At 43.1% G+C, this 27,768-nt stretch overlaps 1 protein-coding gene across 1 annotated transcript in view; it reads left to right on the top strand.

Annotated features, from left to right (window-relative positions):
* Positions 1–26,642, top strand: part of RCOR1 (REST corepressor 1) — a 113,763-nt gene extending 87,121 nt beyond the window's left edge. Inside the window, exons 5-13 of the mRNA XM_044917828.1 lie at positions 5,416–5,468; positions 7,584–7,745; positions 8,459–8,577; positions 11,524–11,602; positions 14,432–14,626; positions 20,465–20,542; positions 20,780–20,837; positions 21,330–21,559; positions 24,972–26,642. Of these exons, the coding sequence (XP_044773763.1) occupies positions 5,416–5,468; positions 7,584–7,745; positions 8,459–8,577; positions 11,524–11,602; positions 14,432–14,626; positions 20,465–20,542; positions 20,780–20,837; positions 21,330–21,559; positions 24,972–25,013 (1,016 nt within the window). The 3' untranslated portion in view covers positions 25,014–26,642. The remainder of the gene's footprint in view (positions 1–5,415; positions 5,469–7,583; positions 7,746–8,458; positions 8,578–11,523; positions 11,603–14,431; positions 14,627–20,464; positions 20,543–20,779; positions 20,838–21,329; positions 21,560–24,971) is intronic.
* Positions 26,643–27,768: the final 1,126 nt, after the last annotated feature.

The raw sequence follows: 27,768 nt of genomic DNA, 5'->3' as shown, positions 1-27,768 counted from the left end.
TGTAGTAAAATTTACTGGAGAGCTTGCAGGGGCGCTTTTTCTATAAAGTGGGATTTTAACGAAACTACATTAGGAAACAGAATTTTCATAAAGTGCATTTTATTACTGACTAGGAAGGACTGGTTCATTATATTGTATTCTTGCAGAGTCTCTGTGGCTTATCTTGTTTCTTGTGGGGGGTCCCCCCCAGATATTCAGAGGGATCATTGAAATGTTAACTGTAGTAATATCTATGCCCACCAGGTGGCATAATTGCTTTACTTAAATGATTTAAGCTCATTTCCATTCTCAGTGAGTTACAGTGATAACTCATTTCTTATTTTAATAATAAAAGGAGATGCCATGATATTTATCATATTCCTAAAGAAAATTTTGGTATTCTCAGTTTGAGTCATGAGAGAGAAATTGGTGCCACGTTCCTTTGTAGTACTGATGCTACTTCAAGTGTTAGGATAATAAAATTTTTTTTAAACTGTATTGAGGTTATAGCTTTGTCCTCAACCCACCTTATGGTGTCAGCCTCTTGCTCTGAATAGAATATGCAAGATCACAAGGTGTCCTGAGTCTCTGCAGTGTCTAGAGGAGGGAGGAGTGGGGGAGCTCAGGTTACTGTGGCAACTTTCATCTGCATTTTTCCCTTTTTTGCAGTTGAGTTTGAGACTCTCACTAATGGAACTGAAGACATTTAGTTCATCGGATAGAAACAAGAATATAGAAGCAAATGATGCCTATTGCAAGGCAGCCTTTTGCCTGTTAACCTTGCTTTCCATCACTTCCGTCATCAACCCCAGTTTTATTTTCTTAACTCTATTCAGGCGACATGGACAATATTGGTTAGTCTTGCTCAGTTCTCTGTACCATGGAGACTGTTCTTATCTGAGTGCCCTTCTCCCGCCGTGTCCTTTACACAAGAGGTAGGATAGCATATAGTGGTTTAATATCGTGGGTCCTGTGGTCAGACACTCTGCATGTATATAAGTCCTCTTTCTGCTATTTACCAGCTGTGTCACTTGGCCAAATTACTTAACTTCTCTGAGCCTCAGTTTCTTTATTTATGAATGGGAGTGATAATAGAATTATTGGAGAGGATTAAAAAGATAATCCTTGTAAAGAGCTTAGAACAGTGGCTGGCACATAGTAAATTCTCAAATATTAGCTATTGTTATTACTTAATCAATATAGCTGTTGAATCTTCAGGAAGCTTATCTTGATTTAACACCATTACCATCATTATTTACTGATTATTTTGGATTCCCATGCTAGTCTACATCTGTACTGTACTGTTACTTTATGTATTTCTGTTCTCTGTTACTTGTGTATTGTTTCAAGCTAGTTCAGGAAATCAGTTTGTTTTTCTTCTGTATTTTGGCCTGCTACTTAGTACAGTATTCTGTACAGAGTAAGGGTAGTTCAATAAATGTTTGACTAGGCTTTAGGAATTTTGTAAATTTTCTTTCTTCTTTCTTACTGTTTTTTGGGGTTTTTTAAGGAATTTTATAAATTTTCTTGATGAATCTCACATTCTCCCTTTAAGTGATGTTATGCCAAAACATAACTGATTTACCTGTGCTTTCCGTAATGCTAAGTTCTTGTCAAAAAAGCCAGTGGTTTGTACAGTCTGTATACTTCTTAAAGAATCGGAGTGATACATAACTTTATCCGTCATAATTTAAGATCAGATAGTTCTCTTTGGTTGTTTCCATAGGATATTCAAGTTTTTAAAAATACCGCATTATAGGGGCGCCTGGGTGGCTCAGATGGTTGAGTGTCTGCCTTCGCCTCAGGTCATGATCCCGGGGTCCTGGGATCAAGCCCCGCAGCGGGGAGCCTGCTTCTCCCCCTCCCTCTGCTTCTCCTCCTGCTCATGTTCTCCCTCTCTCTCTGTATCTCTGTGTCTCGAATAAATAAATTAAAAAAAAAATCAGTTTGGGCGCCTGGGTGGCTCAGTTGGTTAAGCGACTGCCTTCGGCTCAGGTCATGATCCTGGAGTCCCGGGATCGAGTCCCGCATCGGGCTCCCTGCTCGGCAGGGGGTCTGCTTCTCCCTCTGACCCTCCCCCCTCTCATGTGCTCTCTCTCATTCTCTCTCTCTCTCAAATAAATAAATAAAAATCTTTAAAAAAAATCAGTTTTAAAAAGAAATACCGCATTATACATTTTTAAAATTTTTTTAAAAAGATTTTATATTAAAGAGCATGCGAGTGGGGGAAGGGGCAGAGGGAGAGATAGAATCTTAAGCAGACTCCCCGCAGAGCGCGGGGCCTATGCAGGGCTTGACCTCAGGACCCTGAGATCATGACCTGAGCAGAAATCAAGAGTTGGACACTTAACTGACGTGGTCACCCAGGTGCCCCTGGAATTATTTTTTTAAAGGAGAGTATACTTAGTGACTGATCTTTCTGCTTCTCACCGACAGATGAGAATGTCAGCTCAGCTTCTTCTTGCACCCAGATGACTGCCTGGTTCTGTCCCCTGTGCCCAAGTTGGGGAAGGCTGGCGGATATAAATGACCGGGCCGTAGAAATGTCCCGGCATTTCCTTAAGCCACGTGGACTTTGCATTGTCCTAATCACAGCTTGATGACTCTCTGCCTGGAGTGATTCCTCACCGCCAGATTGGGACTGACTCTGGTTAACCTTTAATTTCTTAGAGATGAAATCAGGATCCCTGTTGCCAGAGATGAGAAAGTACTGGAAAAATCCCCAAGGAACCCTGTGTTCTTTGTTTTAGAGCTGTTGGTCTCAAGTAGCTTGTATTTCTCTTGTGTCCCTTCCTGTTTCATCTTTCATCCACAGCCTGAAGTATCTGGTCATCCTTTGTTTTTATGAAGGCATATGGGAGTGGGTTTTATTGTCTTAGGTTGAAAGCTTATTTTTGCTTAAGGAAAGCATGTGGGAAGTTTGGAAAATGCACACATTCCGTTTTCATCATGCCCTACTGGCATGCACTCTGTAAAGGAGCCAGGAGGGTAGGTGGTAGAGAAGACGGGAGTCTAAAAACTGTGGTGGGAAGCCCTGTCGCCCTGATCGTGAAAGGGAACGAGAGCTGAGGACTACCTATATACAGTAGGGAAGCAGTCAGAGACCAGGCTGTCAGCCGCATCCTTTGTGCGAGCACATGGCTTGGTTTCTGAATTCACTCCAGACGAAAACATTGCAGGAGGACTTCTACTCTCCTGTTTTTCAGATAGGTGATGATGCAGCTTTACTGGGGAGAGCTCCTTCCTGGGAAGGTCAGGAAAGTTGCTAAAGGTAACACAGTTTAGACTGTAGTTCTTACTTATACATCAGGCACCACTGTCTGTCAGCTCGTTTTGTCTAGAAACAGAGCCAAGACTGGACCTCTGTCTTTTTTTTTTTTTTAAGATTTTATTTATTTATTTGAGAGAGAGAATGAGAGAGCGAGAGCATGAGAGGGGGGAGGGTCAGAGGGAGAAGCAGACTCCCTGCTGAGCAGGGAGCCCGATGCGGGACTCGATCCTGGGACTCCAGGATCATGACCTGAGCTGAAGGCAGTCGCTTAACCAACTGAGCCACCCAGGCGCCCCGGACCTCTGTCTTTCTTAACCACATCGCTAAGCTGTACTGCCTCTCACCTTGCTAGAAAAGAGCCTTTCTTTTCGGTGACACTCTACACATCACAGCACCCCTAGCATTTATTTAGCAAACTGTTTAATCTCTGTTAGACACTGGGGACAATAAAAAGAATGAAAAATTGTATTTTTGCCAGTGGGTATCAGATGGTAATTCTTTGGCAAGTTGCAAGCCTCCCCATGTATGAACTTAACTGGGGTCACACCTTCAGGGCACCTGGTAGAGATACCAAGTGACTTCCCGTAAGTGGTTCTGATAGAATTCTTTCTTCCTTTGCTTTAGATTTGATTCCTCAGGCTAGTCTCCAAGAAAATCTAAAAGAGGTGTGATTTTTAAAGGTACCTAGTAAGAATACCTTGCTGTTTACAACATGGAAAATGTTCTGTCCAAACTTAGCTGCAACGCTCGGAATTTTACTCTTCCTACCACCAGCTAATTTTTATGTTAGAAAGCAAAGAAGCAGATGAAAATAGAGTAGCATCCAAAGAATGCTTTGGTTTTGCATGTAATTTTTAAGCTAAATCTGGTTGGAGACCATGGGGACAGGCTTACTGGCCCTGCTGCTGACAGAGCAGATAGCGTCTGCCCCCTTGGCCAGCCTGTGCGGGCAGCTGCTGGCGGGTCACGTGACTGCGGGGCGGGGGGGGGGGGGGGGGCCGCGCACGCGTCACACGTTCCTCACTCAGCTGAGGGGAATAATAGTGTCTGGAAGTGTGTATGCTTGCAGAGTTGAGGTTGTACAGCAGAAGTTTGAGGTTCATTTACCAAATATCTATTAAAAGAAACCACCCTTAGAGCAGACCCTCTTCGGGGTTGACTCTCAGTTCACCGTAGATTGTTTTTCTCTTCTCCCCTGACATAGCCTTGGCTTGAACACACCTCATTACTTAGTTTTTATCATCTGACCTGCAGTCCATCCCTCAGGGTCTAGTGTGTTGCCATGTACATCTTGGTCTCCTCCAGTGTGCATCTCCAAGTCTGCCACACCTGGAGAGTGAGGCTGAGGGTCTCCAGAGAGAGGCACAGGCCAATGGGAAACTACTGTTTGTTTCAGACAGTTCTGTGCTATTTGGGCTTTTTTTTTAAATTTTTTGTTTTCGGTGGTTGGTTTTTGTTTGGTTTGGTTTTTGCTTTTTGGGGTTTTTTGGGAGCCTGTGTTATTTTTTGTAATTTACCCAAAAAAAAAAAAAAAAACTATACAGGAGTATAATGAAGTGTTGTTATTGATTGGTAGTCTCTTTTATTCCTGGAAAAAAGACTAGAAAATGTAGAGAGGAAGTAACCTCGGGGGTGTGTTAACTTCTCCTGGAGATTGAGTCAGTCAGTTTTCCTTGGCATTACCCTTAGTACTTGAAAGTCGGCGCTTGTCGCCTTGTGTTGGAGTTTGAAAGCAAATACCAGGCACTGGTTCATGTAATTCATCTCTTACATTTTTTTAATATAAAGATAAGTGGCTTGTTTTTCGGCTTTGGCTGAGACTAAAAACAAACCCCCCCAATTTTAATACTTCTTTTTATTTCTTTTAATTATCTTTCAGAGTACCAAAATAATATTTATCATAGGAAATTTAAGTAGAAGCAAGTTAAAAAAAAAAAAAAGGAAGAATCATAGTCTTCCCATCCAGAGCCAAGTACTGTTAATACTTGAGTATATTTTGAGCCATTCCTCTGTGGGATTTATATATGTAAGATCCGTAATGGACTTTGTTCTTTATTTTTATTCCTGTGCATGGCAGGCCTGAAACATATATACAACTCTAGTGCTTCTAGATTGTTGTTTCCTGCCCCTCCGTTTGTTTATTGGCCTCTTGTCTTGTTTTTCAGTAGATGAATACATTGCCATCGCTAAAGAGAAGCATGGGTACAACATGGAACAGGTAATGATGTGGTTTTCTTTTGCTGTTCAGGATGAGTTTTTATTTTTAAAGGGGGTGGGGTTGTAGCTGACCTGTTAAATTGTTTGTGTTCTGTGTGTTGAGTAGCAGTGCAAATTTTTGGTGGTCACTAGCAAATTGAGGCTCCAGCCCCCCTTTTCTGCTTGAGATGAGTATTAGAGGAGCCTTTGATTTGAAAAGCACCTGTGTCTTTCTGCGGGTTTGGAGATCTGTGGCGCCTGTTGCTCCAGAGTAGCTCCAGGGTGCCCAGATACTTGGGCATAAGGCTTCCCTATTTGAATACATGGTGTGTTTGTCGTTTGTGTGTTTGTGTGTTGGCTTTTCTCCTGACCCCGTATTGTCACACTCAGACCCACACAGACTCACAGTGTTTTCATATCAGTTGTTTTGAATCACTTTCAGGTTGTGAAATTGGACTAAGGTTTTCTTTTAAAAATTGCTTGGAACCTATTAATGAGAAATATATGAAATTAATTTTGCTCAAAGTATGATAATAATCCTGTGTCTGCCTTATTTCTAATTACTGTTTTAAAAATAAGTATATTAAGTTGGATTAGTGCTTTGGCATTGATCTAGATATTAAAACCTGTCAGTTTCTAGCATTTATCCTCATGACTGAGGGTACCACTAAGTTACATTATATAGAATTTGACTCTTTCTTTTAGCCTTGGTCTTACTTTTAATTATTCCACCCTGGTAGAATTTGTTAGGAAAGCCAATTACAATGAGATAGTTCCAGAATCTTTCAAAGCAAGAGATGTATGCTTTCTCTTTTTCCAGACCCTACTCATGAACTTCACGAAGTTGCTCAGATCACCAATTTTTTTTTTTAAGATTTTTTTATGTAATCTCTACACCCAGTGTGGGACTCAAACTCACAACCCCAAGATCAAGAGTCGCATGCTCCACTGACTGAGCCAGCTAGGCGCCCCAAACATCACCAATTATAAATTCTATTTAGAAAGTGTAAAAATTACTGGGCAATTGGGCATCTGGCTGGTTCGGTCAAAAGGGCATGGGACTCTTAATCTCAGGGTTGTGAGTTTGAGCCACCACGTTGGGTGTAGAGATTACTTAAAAATAAAACCTTAAAAAAAATTGGTGATTGCTAAATACACTTGTATGAATTTTTAAGGATTCTGATCTTCAAAAGTATGATCATCCTCACTTTGGAGTTATAGAAAGTTTTCTCGGGAAAAAATTGCTGAATTATCTCTCTTTTTTCCAGTTTGTCCCTCACCCATTTGAATATTTTCTCCCTTCTGAGCTACCAAAAAAAAAACCACCATAAAACAAAACTATTTTTGAGAGCTTTTTTGGCAAAAGAATAACAGAACGATTACTTTTTAAAAAAATTTTTAGGGGCGCCTGGGTGGCTCAGTCATTAGGCTGTCTGCCTTTGGCTCGGGTCATGTTCCCAGGGTCCTGGGATCGAGCCCCGCGTCAGACTCCCTGCTCCGTGGGAAGCCTGCTTCTCCCTCTCCCACTCCCCCTGCTTGTGTTCCCTCTCTTGCTGTGTCTCTGTCAAATAAATAAATAAAATCTTTAAAAAAAAAATTTTTTTAGAAGACTTATTTATTTTAGAGAGAGCGAGCGAGGTGGGGGGGGTGCAGAGGGAGAGAGAGTCTTAAGCAAACTCCATGCTGAGCATGGAGCCTGACATGCAGCTTGATTTCATGACCTTGAGATTGCAATCTGAGCCGAAACCAAGAGTCGGAGCTTAACCAGCTGCACCACCCAGGCACCCCCAATTAAGTGCTTTTATGAGTTACTTTGTCCTATTGTATATGGAGGCATTCGATTGTGGCCTTCTAAGAGCACAGATTCAGGAGCCACACTGCCTCTTCACCTACCTTCCACACTGGACCGTTGGCAAGGACTTAATTTCTCAGGCCACCGTATTCTAATCTGGGAAGTGAGCATAATGGAACCTGCCTCACAGTCGCCCGTGTGTAGGCGGGCGTAGGACCCCCTTAGTCACATGGCAGTCTGGTCTGCTTGCAGGGAAGCACAGGCTCTTCTTTTGCTAATCTCATTGCCATTTTAATGTTTCACTCCTGCCTTTGGTCTAAAATTTCACTGATACTATTTTTCTAGGCTCTTGGGATGCTCTTTTGGCATAAGCATAATATTGAAAAGTCATTGGCTGATTTGCCCAACTTTACCCCCTTCCCAGATGAGTGGACTGTGGAAGATAAAGTCTTGTTTGAACAAGCCTTTAGTTTTCATGGGAAAACTTTTCATAGAATCCAACAAATGGTAAGTAAATGAGACCACTGTATTTTCTCTTTTCCCCAGCCTCTCTTCACTGTAGCACACCCGAAGGGTAGGGATAACCGCAAGCATGAATATTCTCATTTTTAATAAAGCTCGCTTAAGATCGTTCATACTTGCTGTGGGGTGGATAAGAGGCTTTACATTACAAGAGTGAATCATTTCCTAGCACTTCCAGCTTGATAGCAGCCGTAACAGAAGCCCTCCTCCACCCCCATCCCCGTCTCTCTTGTTGGGACTCCCCAGATTAGTCTGATAGAAAGCTTCTTTGATGGTTGTTTGATGAGGTGGGGCATCATGAAACCCTATCTGCCTGGGGAAGGTTTGCTTATCTCTTACATTCTAGAAGGCTATTTGGTGGAGTCCTACTAGGAAAGCTCATTGGTGGTTACATGAGTGCTAAAATGAATTTTTAAAAAATAACCCAAGAGTTAGGCTAGAAACTTTAGGTAAATCCTTGGATTCATCTCCGACTGCTTTAGCAATCTTTCCTGGGCCAAGTGTCACTTCCAGTCACACTGCACTAGTTTGGAATGTATTGGTAAGACTTCTCTTTGAATCTCCTTCTCAGAGAAAAGGGCTGTGACTTAGGACATTTCTGGGTGGGTGAGACAACCCTTAACCATACCTAATAAGCACACTTGCTTGATTTGGGAAGATTTGCTCTAAATCGAAACCAACTTAGTTTTTATGTTTAGCTTCCTGATAAATCTATAGCAAGTCTGGTGAAATTTTACTACTCTTGGAAGAAGACGAGGACTAAAACCAGTGTGATGGACCGCCATGCTCGGAAACAGAAGCGGGAGCGGGAGGAGAGGTCAGTGCCTGCCTGGAGGTGGTGTCTCCCCACATGGGGATCTCCTGGGTCAGTAAAATTTCTGAGAGCTGGTAGACGCACAAAGGAAAGGTTGAGTGATGGGTCTGCCCCAGTGCCTTCCTGCTGGAGCCACACGTACACAGATACTCTTCCTCTGATGCTCCTGAGCTGTGTTAACACGCGTCCTGTTCTGCAGATGTTTTTGTTTGTTTGTTTGTTTGTTTTTTTAAAAAGATTTTATTTTTTGACAGACAGCGAGAGAGGGAACACAAGCAGGGGGAGTGGGAGAGGGAGAAGCAGGCTTCCCGCTGATCAAGGAGCCCGATGTGGGGCTCGATCCCAGGACTCTGGGATCATGACCTGAGCCGAAGGCAGACGCTTAACGACTGAGCCACCCAGGTGCCCCTGCAGATGTTTTTCTTAGCGCGCTCTTTCTGCCATTTAGTAAGCTTCCATTATGAGAGAGCAAACTTTCCCACATATTCTTTCCTGCCCCTGAAGGTGTCTCCTTTTAATAAGAAGGAATCTGTTATTTCCTAGGTTGAATTTATTTTTTGATACATAAGATTTGACATATTTTAATGTCTGATATGTTAAAAGATGACTGTACAGTTTAGATTTCCTTCATCCCTTTTTTGACCATCTGTTTTGTGTATGAGAGAGAGAAACATTTTATGATTTCTCCTTAATAAGGATCTAGTTTTAAGAATAGCTTGGTGAGTAGGCTACATCTTAGCCAGCACTCCCTTGGTCTTATAAATGGCACAGAGTAGTGGGAACAGCCCTGTGCTCACACACAGAGGCAGGTTGGCATGTGAACTCCAGAGGCTCTGCCTGTGTGCTCACAGGCGAGTTCACTCCACACACTCCTTCCCCAAGCCTCACTTCCTCAACTTAAAAATGAAGAAGCTCTAAGTCCAGAAGGCAGCGCATACACATACTGGTTTTTGTGTTAGGTTGGTGGGACTATAGGTGGCTTTTTAAAATTATGTTTTCCACATTTTCTGTAACGTTATTTTTAAAAATTAATAATACAAGTAAAGTGAAGAAAGACTGTATGATCTCCATGGCCCCATTTTAGGAGAGTGTTTTATGATTTTAAATAGAATAACATGTGGGAACAAATTGGGAGTATGACTTTTGGAGAATTCAGATCCGTGGGCCCAGCTGTAAAATGGGGGCAGTGGTGGGAACATCCTCAAAGCTGTCTCCAGCTGTAAGAGTCTGTAAGACTGTTGGCCTTGATGCATCTGCATGTTGTGTGGTCTGCCGCATAGAAACCAGTGGGTCTGTTTTTGGGTCATTACTCTTAGTAACCAGAAGTGGCAAACACTACTGAATTTGTTTTTAGTGTTCCAGTAACTTTTGATTAAAAATTTTAACACCCATTATATGTTTGGTCTCATTTACTTTTTATAAATTGAATCTATTACTATAGGCAGGTATACTCTACTAAGCTGAAATCAGAGTTAAATTAAAAAGTATCTGGGATTTGTTTTCCTTGTATGACATGCTAAGCGCTTCGGCTGACACCTGTGTACTCCCTTCCCTGGTGCTTTGCATCAGCACCAAGGGTAGGAGACCAGCTGTGCTCCCACCTCCTGCGAGCACCTTCCCCGCTGTCAGGATGCAGACCAAGGAGGGCACGCCACATGGCGGTTGCACCAGAGAGGTTGTTGGCAATAGTGGGAAAGAATTTCCTCAGCCCCAGACCCATTCTCCTTTCAGACACTCTCCTCAGCCAGGGCAGGTGGGGAGAAAGGGTAGCATGGGCCCCGGGATGGATTCCTGAGACAGTGGGGACATTGACATTTGAACAGCTGACTGTTTTGCTGCCACCACTGTTGAGCTGGTCAAAACCGTGGGCAAACTAGGGCCAGCTACTTGACTTGTGTCATCCTTATTTTCTTATTTTTTAAAATAAAGGTCCTAACTACTACAAAGCTCTTTTAAAAAATTAGTAATACATGGAAGACTATAAACAAAAGCATTTTTTTTTTTTTAAAGATTTTATTTATTTGAGAGAGAGAGAATGAGAGACAGAGAGCATGAGAGGGAGGAGGGCCAGAGGGAGAAGCAGACTCCCTGCCGAGCAGGGAGCCCGATGCGGGACTCGATCCTGGGACTCCAGGATCATGACCCGAGCCGAAGGCAGTCGCTTAACCAACTGAGCCCCCCGGGAGCCCTAAACAAAAGCATTTGAAGTACCATGTCAACACGAATGTTTTTTTTTTTTTTTTTAAGATTTTATTTATTTATTTGAGAGAATGAAATAGAGCATGAGAGGGGGGAGGGTCAGAGGGAGAAGCAGACTCCCCACAGAGCAGGGAGCCCGATGCGGGACTCGATCCCGGTACTCCAGGATCATGACCTGAGCCGAAGGCAGTCACTTAACCAACTGAGCCACCCAGGCGCCCCGAATGTTTTTTAAAATTAACCTAATTTGAAATACCAATCTCTGTAGGCCACCAAGAAGGCTCTCCCATTCTCACTAGTGTTGAGTTATGAGCGTCTACTCATGGGACTTGAAATGGAGTTTTACTTGTTGGGGAGTTTGTTCCCAATGCAGTAGGACTCGATTCTTGAGCCATCTCCTGGTTACGTCTCAAGATCATGTCCTAGCGCACTACAAACTAATTATGGGGCAATTACATAAACGTCTTAAATTTGATATTTTCAGTGGAGAGTTGAGAAAAAGCATTTTACAGATACAAAGCAGTTAGAGACCTATTTTAATAGTTGTTTTTTTTTTAATCATTTAGACCAAGAGAACTATGGAGTTGATATTATTTTATTTGAATTAAAAAAATTTTTTTTTATCTCAGCAATCTGAAAACTTACTAATTTTATATTAAGTCTGTCATTAAATCAATTTATTGCTTATATTTGTATATTAAATAGAGTTAGTACCAAATAATCTTTCAGTAACTTGTTCTTGTCTTCCAGTGAGGATGAACTGGAAGAAACAAATGGAAATAACCCCATTGACATTGAGATTGATCAAAACAAGGAAAGCAAAAAGGAGGTATTTTTTTTTCCCTAGTATTATTTAGGCAAATAAATTTAATTACTAGTTCCATAAGTAAAACATTCCTCTTATTCTATTTAAAATATTAAGTGCTATGTACAATGCATCGTGATAAGACTTTTTAAACAATACTAACTTTGCTTTATAGACCTTAGAATTTTGTTTGCCAAGAAACAGGAATAAAGGAAGCCCTAAAGGAAGTGAGAGTATTATCAAGTAAGGATTTTGTCGCCACTGGGCAGCCATCCTCACTGCCTTCTTCCCTAGGTTAGCGAGTGGTGGGGTGGTGTTGGTGAGGAACAGGTGAGGGTTTGGTTCCTCCTTTCAGCCCTCGGGGTCTCCTTCCTCATGATGGCCAGCTCCAGAGGTCTGCACAGTGGTTCTGGAGGAGGCTGGAGGGGGCTGGCAGGAACTCAGTGCAAGTGTTCCCGTTACTCAGAGCCAGCAGCATAGGTCATATGGCAACGAGCCTCACACATGGTGAATGTTTCATCTTTCACATCTTAAAAATCATTATGTCAGAGGATTCAAGAGACCCATGAATTCCTACAATTGTATATGACTTTTGTATATTTATAACATTTCTTTATTGTAAACTGTCCATTGAGAACAATGGGGTGTCTAGATGATCTTAGTAACCTTTTGAAATGGGTTATAGTCTAAGGTTATTTTGCCCATTTATAACAATTAAGTAAAGCATATGTGGGATCCCTGAGGGCCCTCCAAGGAAACCCAAGGCTCCTTGGCACAGATTGGAAACCCTGAGCAACACAGTGTTATCTGCGGCAGGCCCCTGGTGGGCTAGTGATACAGTCCTTGGAGGAAAGGGCCTCGTTGTCCATTGGCGCCCTTTAGCTCCTTGGTTCAGGCTGGAGTGTTGCCTCCCAGTTTGGGATATGACTTTTATATGTTCATACAAGTGTTTTTCTGAAGACAGAGTCTTATATCTATAGTTTCAGTAAAACCTCAAAGAATTCTCTATCTCAAAAGGTTCTAAAGTATGAGAACAGCTGTTTAGACTGTTCTACGAAAAACAAAAGGGTCTGGACATACCTAAACTTAAAAATCACGCCAGTAATACATGCTTTTTCTGGGCAAAGTAGGAGATCCAGTTAAACAAAAAAGGGAAAATGAAGATGATTCACAATATTATCATCCTTAATCACTGCTAACATTTGGGTGACTTCTTCCAGATGACTTCCTATGAAATGAATATGCCTGTTTACATAACTTTGAATCGGTACTCACTTTAAAAAAATAAAATGGGATCTTAATATATAATATTTATAACCTTTTAAGTTTACTCTTTCTTGGACATGTTTTTATGTCAAATATATTTGTATACATAACTGTTGGTTTATCATACATACATTACATAATTCAGTCAAGTAATCTTAGGGGTTTTTATTGGTTTTCCCCCCTGCTTTTTGCTATTATAAACAATGCTGAAGTGCTGATCTCATGATTAAATACTACTACTACACTGAATTTTTTCCATTGGAACAAATTTCTGGAAGCTGAATTGTTGGGTCAGGCTTCTTTTGGTATGCTGCTGTTGCATACCACCAAACTGAAAACTGGTAATTCTTTCTGGATGGCTCTCTAGCCAGTGATTTATATGAATGCCCAAATAACAAGACTATTTTAATGGTTAGCTAAATTAGATTGTTTGGGAAATCAGATTGTACCTGCAGTTTTTAGGAAGCTTTGTTTTGATGCATTGTTCTGTATTAGGCTCTTCAATGGAACATTTTAAATGAAAGAGGAAAGGCTTGATTTTACATTAATTTCTATAATTCTTATTTATATGGCACAATTTCTGATTAAAAGAGAAAAATGATTTATATCTTAAATTCTTTATGTACTAAAATGTTGTTAAAACAGACACATGGTCATTCGGTGATCTTTACTAAACAGCGTAATGCTATTACACAAAGGTTATTGCCTCCTGATATTTTTATGTATTGTTTATGACCACTTGTTCAAGACCTCATGGGCACCATCGTAATTATAGAGTCTGCTTATCTCAGTGTTTTAAAATATGAAGTAAAAAAAACCTGAATGTATTCTCAGCTTCATCAGCAGATGTAAATATGCTAGGAAGATGAGATTATTAACAATTACAAAAACTTCTTAAAATTGTTACCAGGAAGACAGTATCCTTTCCTTGCCAAGATTTTATTACATTTCATTTCCACAGGTTTCGGTTTTAGAGAAAGCACTTAAAAAAATAAGCAGCAGTCAATGCATTATAAAATGACAGCATATATTTTTGAGGCAAATTACACAGTTGCCGTAAAAGTTAAGAGTCATCCAAAAAGAGGTATATAAAAAAGTCACAGTTTCGTATGGAAGTTTATATTTTAATAAACTTCTGTATAGATTTAAAGAATTTAAATGGATTTTTATATATGTGCTAAATCATATTTTTCTCTTTTCTTTTTGTGGTCCCAAATCCATCTATTTTGCTAAGAACTATTAGGATTAAATAGCTCCCCATTCATATATACAGAGCACACCAGACGAGAATACAGATCTTTTTTCTTCCTGTATTACTATAGTGAACTGAGAATGCCTATTGCCAGAGGCTTAGAGTGATAGAAAAAGGTTGTTTATACGGACAGCAGTGGATTCTGCTTTGATGTGTTTAGCCAAAATTCAATAGCCAATGTTTTTGTTAACTGCCTGTTTGTAGATGGTAATTATGATATGGCATGGTGTTTGTCTTCAATTGTTTAGAGCCATGTTAAGAAAATATGCTTATTACTGTTCCTTTGGCATTTTAATGTTTTAGAGCCTCATTTATCAAATATGTATATCATGCAGGTGCCCCCTACGGAGACAGTTCCTCAGATCAAAAAAGAGAAACATAGCACACAAGCTAAAAATAGAGCAAAAAGGAAACCTCCCAAAGGAATGTTTCTGTCCCAAGAAGACGTGGAGGCTGTTTCTGCCAATGCCACGGCTGCCACCACAGTGCTCAGGCAGCTGGACATGGAGTTGGTCTCAATCAAGCGGCAGGTACCGCGGGTCCCATCCTGGGCGCAAGGGCTGACGGTGCTCCAGAGGCCTTTGTATGTTTCACACACCTAGCTGTGCTCTTCACAGATCTCTAAAGGGCATTTTGTCTCTCAGGAATTGGACAGAAGATCTTGGGTACTGATCCGTTGGTGTTTTTTAAATTAACTTTGAAATTGAAGATTTATATATATATAGTGTGTGTGTGTGTCAGTGATTTTCACAGTGTAAGCACACCCAGCACACAACCACCCTCTTGATCAAGAAAAGAAACGCTGCCTCCCAAGCCCTGTTCATTTCCCCTTGTAGCCCCTGCCCTTCAGGGACTCAGTGTTGCCTCCAGTGCCTCACTAATCTCCCTCTCACCCATTACCCACCTTCTTTGAGTAGCTGATCGCTGGTCTGCTTTTTAAACCACACATTATTTATCCATTTTTTTATTTTTATATAAGCAAAATCATATGATGTGGTTTCTTTTACGCCCGATACTCATTCAACATATGAGATCCATCAGGGTGGTGTAGAGCCATAGATGTTCTTTCTCATTACTGTGTAAATACCCTGTGACTTACCCATTGTACTACTAGTAGATGTTTTAGGCCATTAACAAATAATACTGATACATTTTATTATGTGACTCTTGGTGTGTTACGTATGCATCTTTGTTGGACACGTACATAAGAGCAGAGATGCTGAGTTACAGAGTATGCATATGACCAACATTTTATTTCATTTTTTCTTCTCTTTCCTTCTCTTCTCTTCTCTCCTCTCCTCTCTTCTTTTCTCTTGAGGGGAGGGGGTTATGCAGAGGGAGAGGGAAAGAGAAACTGGAGCAGGCTCCACGCCCAGCACAGAGCCTGACGCGGGGTTCAATCTCACAGCCCTGAGGTCATGACCTAAGCCAAGACCAAGAGTCGGATGCTTATCCAACTGAGCCACCCAAGGGCCCCTGTCCAGCATTTTCAGAAACAACTCCCAACAGTTTTCCAGGGTGGTCGTGTCGATTTATGTGAGTTTGGTTACACTACATGAGGGCCTGCTAAGTGTAGCACTGTTGACATTGGGGCTGGGTAATAACTTGTCATGAGGAGCTGTCCTGTGCGTTGTAGGATGTTCAGCAGCATCTCTGGCCTTCACCCACGAGATGCCAGTAGCAGCTTGGCCCCATCAGTTGTGCCAGCCGAAACGTCCTCAGGCGTTGCCTGATTATCTCCCCCCACCCCGGGTGTGGGGGCAGAATTACTTCCTCCTTCCCATTCTGAGGCTTGCTTGCCTTTTCACTCTCTTAATGGTTCATCTTTTGATGAAATTTTTTACTTTAAGGTAGTCCAGTTTCTCATTCTTATCTTTTATGGTTAGTGCTCTTAAGAACCTTTCCTAGGGTTATGAAGCTCGTCTCCCGTGCTATCTTGAAAGTGGTGTTTTGCTCTTCGCATTTTGATCTTCTGTCTGTCTGGAAATGTTTTTCTGTGTGTGTTTTACATGTAGGGTTGACATTTGTGTTTCCATGTGGATAGCTAACAGTAATGTTGATTGAAGACTATCCTTTTCTCACCCCAATGCATTAGGACCTTTGTTTTGAATCCCATGTCCGTATATGCATGATCTGCTTTGGGGTTTTCTGTTGTTACTCTGGTCTGTATGTCTATTCTTCACCGATACTATCCTGCCTTCATTATACCTACCTTACAAATCTGAGTATCTGGTCTAGATTGTAAGTTCTCCAAGATTGTCTGTCCTGGCCCTTTGTTTCCAGGCCCTTTGTTTCCCTAGAGAATTTAGATTCACTTTCTCAGTTTCCAGAAGAATAATTCTTCTAGAATTTTTATTGGGATTGTATTGAATGTATAGATCAAAATAGAGACTTAGCATTAAACTGGAGAACTAACCCGGGACTCACGACTCACGAACATGATCTGCCCCCCACCAACACAGATCTGTAATTCTCGGTGTTGTGCTGTTTCTGCGTCCAGCGCTTTGTCAGAGTTACCCTAGATGTTTGGTAAGTTATGATGCTCTTGTAAAGGATACTGTTCTTAAAATTAATCCTTTTCTAATTATTTATGTCTCTCATGAGGAATGGCTCATCATTTGAATCTGATTTTACACAGTACATTTCAACTGCAGATTGAATCGAGTAGCCTAATGTTGTCCTTTCATTAGTGTTCCGCCCCTCCCCCATCCTTCTCTCTCTGGAATTCAGAGCCAGTTGTGGTGGACCGATGGTTTACTTTTAGTTTTTGCTGCTTTTGACTCGTTGATCTTGATGGTTCCATGGAAGGTTGAATAGGAGGCCAACCATCATTTCACAGATGAGAGGAGGGGGCTGTGGGCCGGGTCTGTCACCTCATGTCAGGTGGCAGCACAGAACAGGACCAAGTGTTCCTGTGCAGGCAGAGGACTGGCTTCGAGGCTTGGCTGCTGGCACGGTGCTGCACCCTCTTCTTAGGAGAATCACTTAATCTTTCTGGGCCTCTTTTCAAATGAGGCGATTAATCCTTGCCTGCCTGATCTTACCCCGGCTATCTGAGGGCTGCTGCGTGAGGGAGCGTTTTAAGCCCTGTCTGCGCTGGAAGAGCTCTCTGGTTGGGGCTGTGAGCTCCCACATGCACTTTAATCTTCCTGTACAAGGGGCCTCGTTTCCCCCTCTGCTGAGCAAGTCCCTAATGCTTGCCATTCAACGTTAATACATGGAGGAAAGAAAAGGAGCCCCCTTCTTCCATGGAGGTGTGACTGACAGTACAGTCAGATACAACGGTCTTTGGTTTCACAGCCAGGGTCAGGAGCAGGGTTTTTTTTACTGGAAGGTAGCTACTCCGAGTTCACACTGAATAGAGAGGGTTACATCTCCAGGGAGGAGATGGGTTGTTCACCCCCCACAGCCTGGCGGGGCTACTGCCAAACGCACTTGCCGACTCACAGTGGCAACCAGTGCACACCCTGGACATGCTCTCTGGATGCCTCCATGTGTGGTGGGGTATCAGGGAAGGGCTCGCACGAACATAGCAGAAAACCTGACTGACAGCAGCTTAAACAATTCAGAATTTATTTTTATCAAATAGCAAGAAGTCCCAACGCCAGTAGTGACTGGCATCAGCCCGTCTTTTCAGTGGTGGTGTCGAGGACCCAGATTCTTCCACATTTTCTCCTCTGCCATTCTTAGTGTCCTGGCTTTCGCCTTGCTGCTCTCTCGCATTGGAAGCTTCAGAAGCCATTCTGTGGCCTGCACATCAGCGTTCAGGGCAGAGGAGGGGCTGGAGGCGGAGCCAGCCCATCTGCCCTCCTAGCAGGAGAAGCTTTTACCTTCCCGGGGGCTCCTGTCCTTTGTGCATGCCAGAGCTCTGCAGAACGGCTCCTCCAAGGTCCGAGGAAGACCCCCAGCCTCTATGGACGATACTTGTGAGAAGGGGACTGGGGAACAGACGTCTGTTAGATTAGCGAGCGGCTAGTGCCTGGTGCATTAGGTCTCCTGGGTGGAGAGGGAGAGACGGTCACACAAGAAAGTAGAAAAGCCCCATACAGCTGGGAGGTCTGGGTAAGGCACCAGGCCAAGTCAATGGCTTTTTTTGTTTTTTTCTTTAAATGCTGATTGCTTTCTTACCGTATTTCTTAACGCAGCTCATTACCACTCTGACTTCCAGTTAGCATGATGTTGGCAGCCAAACCCTATCCTTATTCTGGTAGTAAACACTGAGTATTTCTAACAAGGCAAATACATTAGGAAGAGAGATGAAGGTTAATGAGAATTTAGAGCTAACTTTTAGTTCAGAATTTGTGGATGTCTTGCCATGTAGTCCCTTATGTAATCTCTATGCTAAATTGATTTTTAAAGAGAAGATGCATGTGGTAAATAGGTTGGTCTCCTTAGAAAAACGTATGTTACTTAATCACAATGCAATACATCCCCAGTTTTATACATATGTGAACAACAAGCTGGAGCAAATAGAATAACATTTAACTGGCGTGCTTGGTGGCATCGAGTATTCTAGATTGCTGACTTGAGAATTCGCGTATTCCCTGTCACAAGTTTCTAGGTCTAGTTTTTAGCCTAAGGAGAGTTCAGCGGACATAATCTTGAATGTCTTACAACATTTTATGGGTGGTTGGTGCCTGAGAGCTCTGAGCAAGAGCCTAAGACCCTGCTGTTTGATCGGGTAGCCAGTAGACACACATGGTCATTTAAATTCAAGTTTGGATGAAAGTAGAAGACATGAAAAATTTGATTCCTTAGTTGCATAAGCTCCATTTCAGGTGCTTAGTAGTGACATGTGGCTGGCGGCTCCCATGTCAGGTAGCCACGGCTGCAGAATACTGCATCCAAGAACATTCTGTGAGGTAATGCTGCTCTGAGAGCTTGGCGTCACCGTCCCAGCAACTCACTGTGAATCAATTTCTGGTACCAGTTTATTTTATTTGACTTGTACCTTTTCAAAAATGAAAATGTTTTAGTTTTACAGTAGAGTAAATTTTGTGCACATTTCTTGTATTTTTCTTTTCAGTTAAGTTTCTATGTTCTGATTTGACATTAATAGAAAAAGATTTGGCGTAGGCTGTATTTCTGGTAGGCTTTAAGGCCCTTACGAGTGGCAAACAGGCTCACTTTCTGGTCCCTGACAGCGCTGGTCTTACTTACTGGGCCACTGGTCCTCTGTACATCTCCACCCCGTTTTAAATCTTTTAGAAGAAGTAAAACATAGGAAAGGAAATGCAAAACTAGAATTCTGTGAACCGTAATTATTTGAAAATGAAATTTTCTTCTAAGTATAAAAAGATTTGTAGAGGAGAGAATTATTAAAGTGTTCATGAGACCGTGTCCTTCACCACCATCTCCGCTAATCTCCCGTCCCTCCCCTACCCCTCGAAGTCCTGCTTTTCTTTATTTGTCTTAATAAGGTTGCTGCTTTCGAGGGCACCTTCTGCTCATGAGTGTCTTTGAGGTTTTATTTGGGAAAATGAATTTGTTTCTCCCCTTGCTTGCTTTTTTTTTTTTTTTTTTTTCTTTTTTTGCCCATGGGATTATTCAGAAAGGAAAAACCCTAGGGTCAGAGTCCCCCCCCGGTGCTTTGCCTGGAAATGCCTCTGCACGTAGGGCTGAGCGGGAAGGGCCCATTCCCATGACCCAGCTCATGCAGGAGTCCATGCAGAAGTCAGGAGGAGCCATGGATTGATTCAGTGGTTGGTGGTGTTTGTGTCTTTCTTTTGATTAGGTATGAGCAGTGAAAGATGAGGTGCATCGAATCCAAACAATAATGTGGAAAAGAAAATCTGTGAGAAAGTGAAGAATTACAGTTGATGAAAATTAGGCTTGTGGGAAACTGACATATTGCTTTCTTTTTTCTTCTTGTTAAAGAAGGCTGCATTGTGGGCTTTTGCCCTGTGTGGTGCCTGGACGGACAGTGCTTGGGGCTCTGGGAGTCTGCATCTGCAGTCCTGCTGCAGAGCCCATGCCTCTTCTCTTGACTCTGCCCGCTCTCCTGCTTGAGCTCAATTCTGTGTGGCGGGAAGCCCAGGCATTGCCTGTCTTTTGTGTCAGACTCCAGATATGCTACTCAGGGGATGAACTCTTAAAAAATTATGAGTTAGGACTGTGCACACAGGAGCCCTTTCACCGCCATGCCCTCCTTCTTGTCCCTTGTGTGCTGCTCTAAGCAAGTCAAAGCATCTAGTTAGATGCTCTGAAGGGTTACTGTAGGGACCTCAAATCTTGGCTACCATACAGATCTGGTACTTCTTTGCTCTTGGTTTTTTGTTTCTTTTACTTTTTTTTAGTTTCGTTTTCATTTCATACCTTTATAAAAGTTTTTCATTTTTAAAATTAAAATACTTTCTTCTTTCTCTTAGATTCAGAATATTAAACAGACAAACAGTGCTCTCAAAGAAAAACTTGACGGTGGAATAGAACCATATCGGCTGCCAGAGGTAGGATTACATTGACATCATCTTAGAAGTCATGACCAAGTTTTATGTGCTAAGAATATAATGCCTATATAATACATCTCCAGTATACAGCCCATAGAAAGAAAGGTATAGACACAATATTGAAAACCTAGTTGATGTTGAAATTCTGATAGGAGAAAAAATAAGATTCATTAACTCTCGTAAGGACATACGCACGTGTAGATGCATTATGCTCATGTGACTCATTTGGATATGCAGGTCATTCAGAAATGTAATGCACGTTGGACCACAGAAGAGCAGCTTCTTGCGGTACAAGGTACGGGGAGTCCTTCTTGTGGGCTTGCAGCTCTGGCGCCTTTAGGAAAAGTCATGCCTCACCCCATTCCCATCCCACCACTTGTGGGAGTGTGTTGGGTTCTGAATGGTCAGAAAGTACAAAACCTCAAAAGCAGCAGGTTGTCAGAATTTTACAGTTGGGAGGTATTCTAGTCCTGGGGATCCTGAAAAGAAGAATGCAGAATGTCCATAGCCACAGGATGCTGGCTGGGTGACTTCAGGTATCTTGGGACAGGTGACAGAAGGTGCAGATTTCTGGATGACAGGGTCATACTGGACTTCTTAGATCAGTCATCTACGAAATAGATCTACGTTGCTGCTTTTTCCCACTGGTATAATGCATTAAGATAGTGCCTGCTGTTAGAAGCCCCATATGTTATCTAGATAAAGGAAGGGGTAAGTCTCAGTTATGTGGGTTTTTCAGAGTTGTTTTTCCCCTATATTGAAAAACAATGCTCTCTTACATCCTTAGCCATCAGGAAATATGGCCGAGATTTTCAGGCAATCTCAGATGTGATTGGGAACAAATCAGTGGTACAAGTGAAAAACTTTTTTGTAAATTATCGACGCCGCTTCAACATAGATGAAGTTTTACAAGAATGGGAGGCAGAACATGGTAAAGAAGAGACCAATGGGCCCAGTAGCCAGAAACCTATCAAGTCCCCGGATAATTCTATCAAGATGCCTGAAGAGGAAGACGAGGTAAATCTGAAACAATAAGATTGCTGCCAGGTTCATGCTCGATATTTGGTTTCTTCTTTGATGGCCTTTCTCAGCTGTAGAAATATTTTTAGCTCTCAGATCTGTCAGTGACTTGACTTTTACCTATAAATACCATAATGTGAGTGTTGACGCCAGTTAGTTTTTGGTCACTAGGTAAATTATTCACATTTTAATTGCTGTACAAATTCTTAGTTCCATCCTGGTTTCCTCCAGTCACAGTATATTCCACATTACCAACATTCCTCAGATCGAGTAAGAACTCAGCCATAAAACAGTTAGTTGGAAGTGCCCTGAACAGCGTCAGTCAAGCTCAGTCATATAAAATGCAGTCATCTCAATGGGAGGTTAATGAACTTACTGGTAAATCGGCGCAGCTAGCCAACCAGGAGCTCCTAGGTCTGTCTCTGCTGTCCCAAATCATCCAGACTTTGATGCTGTTTGGGGCTAATGGGTTTAAATATTGATGGGGACAATTCCAGGTTCTGTGGTTGGCTGGACCTTCCAGGCTGGTGGCTGACATTCTGGCAATCTCCAGGATAGCTGCACCGATCTCCTCTGCCGACTCGGCATAGCTTAGGCAGCCAGATTGGTGAGGCTGCATGGCCCCCTGTGCTGTCTCCCTGCTTCCTGGGACAGGGCTGCCGGCCTTTTCCCTAGCTAGTCTGGCCGGCCCTGCTACATGTATTTACCCCCGCTCCCACAGAGGAGAATGGGGCTAGACAGAGGTAAGAGTTCATTGCCAATCACTTGACGTTTGAGTTTGTTCACTGACACAGAACTCCAAGGATTAATTGAGCTTTACAGGAAAATTTACTTTCTCATCAAAGCCTCTCCCAGACCATGCAGGAATGATTTGAAATTACCTAGTTTGTATTGTCTGTGCTCCCCCTTTACTCTAAGAGGCTGGTTATAAAAGCTGCCCAGAGGCCCCCCCTCCTGACCTGAGCACACAGAGTGCCTCACGGGGGAGATCTGCCCCCCCCCCCCACTATGCCATAGATGGGAGCGCTCCGTGCCTCTGCACCAATTTGAAAGGCCACAAGGTACTTCATCTGTCAGAAGGGTGTTAAAACATCCTCATTTTGTTAGACTCTTTAGAGCTTTCTACCAGAAAATCTTTGTAATAAGTGTACAGAATTTATATTATTAACAATGTGAGTGTTTTCCTGAGCCACACGCATGCATGGCCCAGCCTGAGACCCTGCAACCTAGCAGCATGTGAGCAGAGAGAAGGGGTTTGCAGCTTTGAGCAGTAATTCTTGTCCCAGTGCTAGTTGCCACTTTAGCAGCAAATTAACTTCCCTCACGTCCTGCACTCAAGAAGCATTGAAAGATGAGAATTACCAGGGAAGGAATATTAGAATTTGCAAGAAAGACAGCTTCCATGTGTGTTTTTCAGCTTTAGTCCCAGGAAGCAGAAATAATAGGAAACTCTAGCTTTCTTCCTTCTTCAAATTTAATCAAAGTGGGTGTTGGCAGGGTTAGCCTAAAAAATGTGGTCGTAAATTTGGGACCGAGGGCCATCACCAATGGGATGGCATGTGAGTTCTTTCCCATATATTTTCCTCCCTTTTCTTAAGCCTGGTTCATTCACTGACAGTACATTTCTTTCTTTGTAGGCCAGAAGGGCCATTCTTCATGGTCCATTCACCATGTTGATTGCACATCAAAATATACGCACATAATTCTCTTCACAGTCTCTGGGAGCATTGGCTCACCCATGACCGCATTTCCCACCAAGCAGCACGTCTTCATGTCTCTCTGGTGGTTGATCTTCCATGTGTCTGTTTGCCCACCCTTCTCTTCAAAACCAGCACTATTAACCTGACTTCTCTTTAATGTATGATCTTTATGTTGTCTGTAAACATTTTCACCTCCTCAGTCATTTAAATCCCCGCCATCACACACCTTACTTCCTTTTCTTTGGCTCCTTCCTTCCTTTTCTTTCTTAATTTACTTATTTAAGAGAGAGCAAGAGTGATCACAGAAGGAGAGGCAGAGGGAGAAGCCTACTCCCTGCTGAGCAGGGAGCCCGATGCGGGGCTCGATCCCAGCACCCTGGGATCATGACCTGAGCCGAAGGCAGACGCTTCACTGGCTGAGCCACCCAGGCGCCGCGGTCCCTTTCTTAGGCTCCTTGTCGTACCAGCCTTCCCACTCTACCACCCTGCTTTTCTCTTCTCCGTATAGCAGTTTGCAAAAGGAAATCAGTCTGTACAGGGAACAGCTGCTTCTCTGTGTCCATGAGGGGCCTGAGGGAACTTGTTAGAATGCTGGTTTAATTGTCTGTCTAGTCAGTGCCCAAAACTGGGTGCCCCTGTAATTTCTCATTCTTGTGTAGCCTGTGGATTCCAGCAGCTAGGAAAGAGGTCTGCTAGTGTCCTGCCCACCCCTTCTGCCCTCAGATTTTATGTGTTAAATGTAGCACAGACAGGGAGGAGGACATCAGAATTGCCAGAAGTTCCAGTAACATAATGGCCTGTTAGCTGTAGGCTTTATTTCCTTCAGGGCTGAGAAGGGAAGGCAGCCCACGGGTTTTGAGCTTTTGAGATTCAGAGTTCTCTGAGGTGGACAAGGATGCAGTACAGAGCAGGGGTGGGTGCGTGTCAGAACGGGTGATAGGGATGCTAGACAGGACCGGCTCAGAGGTAGAGTCTCCCTTAAAGTTACAGAATGGCTTGAGTGTGTTACTAGTGAGGAGAAATCTCCTGACCTAACTGTTCTCATAAATTGTGATATCGCCCGAAGGAACCGCAGTTTTTAGATTTGGGGTTCATAACCCAGTGGTTTCCCTAGCAATAAGAGAGACATCATGAGGGTATCAATGAGCACTAAGATACCTTGTAACTTTCTGGTTTGGTTCTGGGAGTCCGTTTTAGTTCAGAAATGCCTTTGAGGCTTTTAAAGAAGATCCCACAATCTTGGCTCTCCTGTGTGTCGCTGTGTCCCAGCGCGGGCCAGTGGCTGTTGGTTGAGTGGGGTGGGTGCCACGGCTTCCCTCCAGCCAGTGCTGACATGCCTGAGAGCTGCCTTTGGCCACGCACTGTGCTGACAAGCCCTTTCCAGGGGTTTTATCTGATCCTGCGAAGTAGACGTCACTATTGTGTCTATTCTGCAGATGAGGAAACAGAAATTGGAAAAGAAGTAACTCATCCAAGGATCCACATCTAGAAAGTGGAAGAGCCAGGATTCGAGCCTGAGATATCTGGCCATGGAGGCCGCCCCCTTAACCTTGCCTGCCATGCCCAGGCCCTGCCCTTAGGAACACTCATGCGTGCGGGATAGACAGGCAGCCCACACCCTCTCGCTCTGTCTCGCCACACCAGAAGTGGCTGTTTGCGGTGTTTACCTGCTCTTTGATTATTTTTTTTCTTTCCCCTTTTCTCCTCAGGCTGCTTCTGTTCTTGACGTCAGATACGCATCTGCTTCATGAGAAACTGTGGTAGCTTTGAGCACTTGGTATGGACGACTGTGTTATCCAGGATATCAGGTATTACAAGACATCACCTAGCCATCTGCATCACATCTCTGTGGACAAGCAGCTATTACCAAAAAAGGCATACACTTCCAGTCCTGTGCTCCATCTGCCTTAATTCTGTGCTCGTTCCTCCATGTGGCGCCACTTCCCAGAGAGCCCCTTTGCATCTCTCACACTCTGCCTCAGTGCTGGGGAGTCTTCGTGGCCTGCACGCCTCCTGTGACTCTGGGGACCCCTCCCCGGTCGAAGCTCCTGAGCCCCACCAATGGCAGCTCTGCCAGTCAGCAGCTTCTTCAAACAGGTAGTCCACTTGGAAGGCACGACTCTGTTCCTGCATGGCCTGCAACTTCTACTTTGTGCATAATGTAATTTTCAGAGTGACTGTGACCCTGTTGGCCTTTTAGAAAGTTTCTCTTGGTCTTTTCTGAGGCAGCCACCTAAGTGATATCATGCTTCTTTGGAAATCACAGTATACTGGCAGACTGCATTATAACCTCCATTGTGCCAAACATCCTGAGACAGCTCTCATTTCCCCAAATGTTGGGTGTAATTATGGTTTGTAAATTTATCTGGCTTAAATCTCGCCCTTCTCCCTTCCCAAGTGGTAGAAAGCTCATTCACAGCAACTGTCCTTGGACGCTAGCTTAAAGGGAACGTGGACCTCAACACTTTCTGCCTTCAGCTTTCAGCATTGTAATCCCAGGACGGGAGCCAACCCTGTCTTTTTGGATCCCCCCACCCCACCATCCAACTCCAAGAGATGCGGTCCATACCACTGTACCTGGTGCTTGTGCATTGGAATTGGTGCCTTCTCCTTTTGGCAACCATGTTATCAACCCTTTTTCTGTTTTAGTGTCTTATTTCTTCTTTAAAGTTTATTGCTTGCCAAAGATAACATCACTGAGATTAGGAGACGGGAGAAATTGCTGCAGATTCTGACAGAGTGCAGATTTTAAATGTCAGGTTAGCTCAATAAAGGGTATTAGAATAACTGGTGAGGGTTTTATAAAAGCTACACATTGTGTGTTCCCCGTTCTGTTGGTATGCCTGGCCTTCTACATCTCACTCCATACAGCTTTTTTTGTCCTTCGTATACTGACGTGATCATATAAACACCATTCTTTCTCTTTTTATATTATAGTACAGGACAGAGAAGTGATCAGTTTATCGGCTCTAGTAAGACCAAGACGAAAAGAAACAATGTACAAAGTGGTCTGTAATGCCTTTTGGTTGGACTGGGAACAAGTAAATGTTTCTAATAAATGTTCTAAGATTTCCAGAATCACTTATTCTCGTACCAGACTCTGGACCCGCTGCGGGGCCGAGGGATAGACAGACTGCATTCTCGCGTAACCTGTGTCCCGCCCACGGTCAGTCTAGCCTGCACTAAATATGTTGAAGGAGCTTTTGTTGTTGCTGTTTTGCATCATTTAAATATTTTTCCTGCTTTCAATACCAAAAAGAAAAAAATGCAGATGCTTTAAGGCACAAACAGAATTCTTAAGAATTTAAAATATGCAATTAAAATCTGATGTGTTTTGACTCCCAAGCACCTTGCTTCCCCCCCCCCCCACTTTTTTTAAAGTCAGCTGATTGTCTCTTTAGGAAGAACGTCAGCTAGAAACCTAGACTGTTTGGATTTGTATGTTTTTAGAAATCTGGAGAAAGGTCATTCACAAGGGCAGTAAAATGGGACTTTCCCGACTTTTGTCATCTTGCCCCTTCACAGGGAGTCTTTGGGTCAGGTAAGAGCGTGTGAAGAACGGCATCTGAGGAGGCCAGAGGGCAGTCATAGCTCGCTGCTCCTTCCTAGATGGGGTAGCCTAGGAACACTAGTCATGAGGTAGGATTGGTTTGGGCTCGTATCCTAAGCCTGCTGTGTGATTGGAAAATGGCAGGTAAACCATGGAGAGGAGGTGGCAAAAGTTTTGCACATTGCTTAAAGGGGACACTAGGCAAGAAGCGAGGCCGTAGGTTCTCTTTGCTTCTCAAGGCCTCCTTCCTCTTTATGGAAGCAGCAGGCAGTTTGCTGCAGTGGGTCTCGTTCTGCCAGTAGATCTGTTCCTCTCCATGCCCGGGCAATTCTCCTTCTGGCAAGGCGTGAAAGCCCCATGCTGGTTCCTAGGGAGCGGGGCCCCTGGGTGTGTTCTGCACCATCCCCTCATGTGCTCGCCCAGTGCTGAGGAATCACTGCTCCAGTACCCGAGGCCGGCCACAGCAGCCCGGCTCTGGCTTTCTCCACCAGAAGGGGGCATCGTTGTTGTCATTGGCCAGAAGGAAGAAAGATGGTTGTCTTTGCCTGACTCCTTCTCCACCTTGTAGTTTCAAGCATAACGTAGCACTGTGTTTTAAACTGTTTCATTACACTGTCTTTGCAATGATGTTGTAAATGCAAGAAATCACTTAGCTTTAAAAGCTGAGTGACTGATCTTATTTATGTGAAGCCCCTTTTTTAACATATCAAGACTTCGGTGCATCAGCAGGTCGTGTTTGGATGTATAAGGGTCCACGGTGACAGCTGCTGCAGATGCAGTGTTCACTTAAGCTTTGTCTTCTTAAAAATTGATCAATGTGAATGTCATAATTATATATATATTTTTGTGGAAAATTTCTCCTAAGTATAAGTTATTGTGCAAAATATAGTACCATTGAAGCAAATGATAGTTTAACTTTTAGTTTAGAAATCCTAAAAGATATAAATTGTACTGCA

This window comes from Neomonachus schauinslandi, chromosome 9, assembly GCF_002201575.2.
Source record: "Neomonachus schauinslandi chromosome 9, ASM220157v2, whole genome shotgun sequence".
In the NCBI taxonomy this organism is placed as follows: domain Eukaryota; kingdom Metazoa; phylum Chordata; class Mammalia; order Carnivora; family Phocidae; genus Neomonachus; species Neomonachus schauinslandi.
Note: the sequence above shows the minus strand (reverse complement) of the source record. Positions and strands in the feature narration are given on the sequence as shown.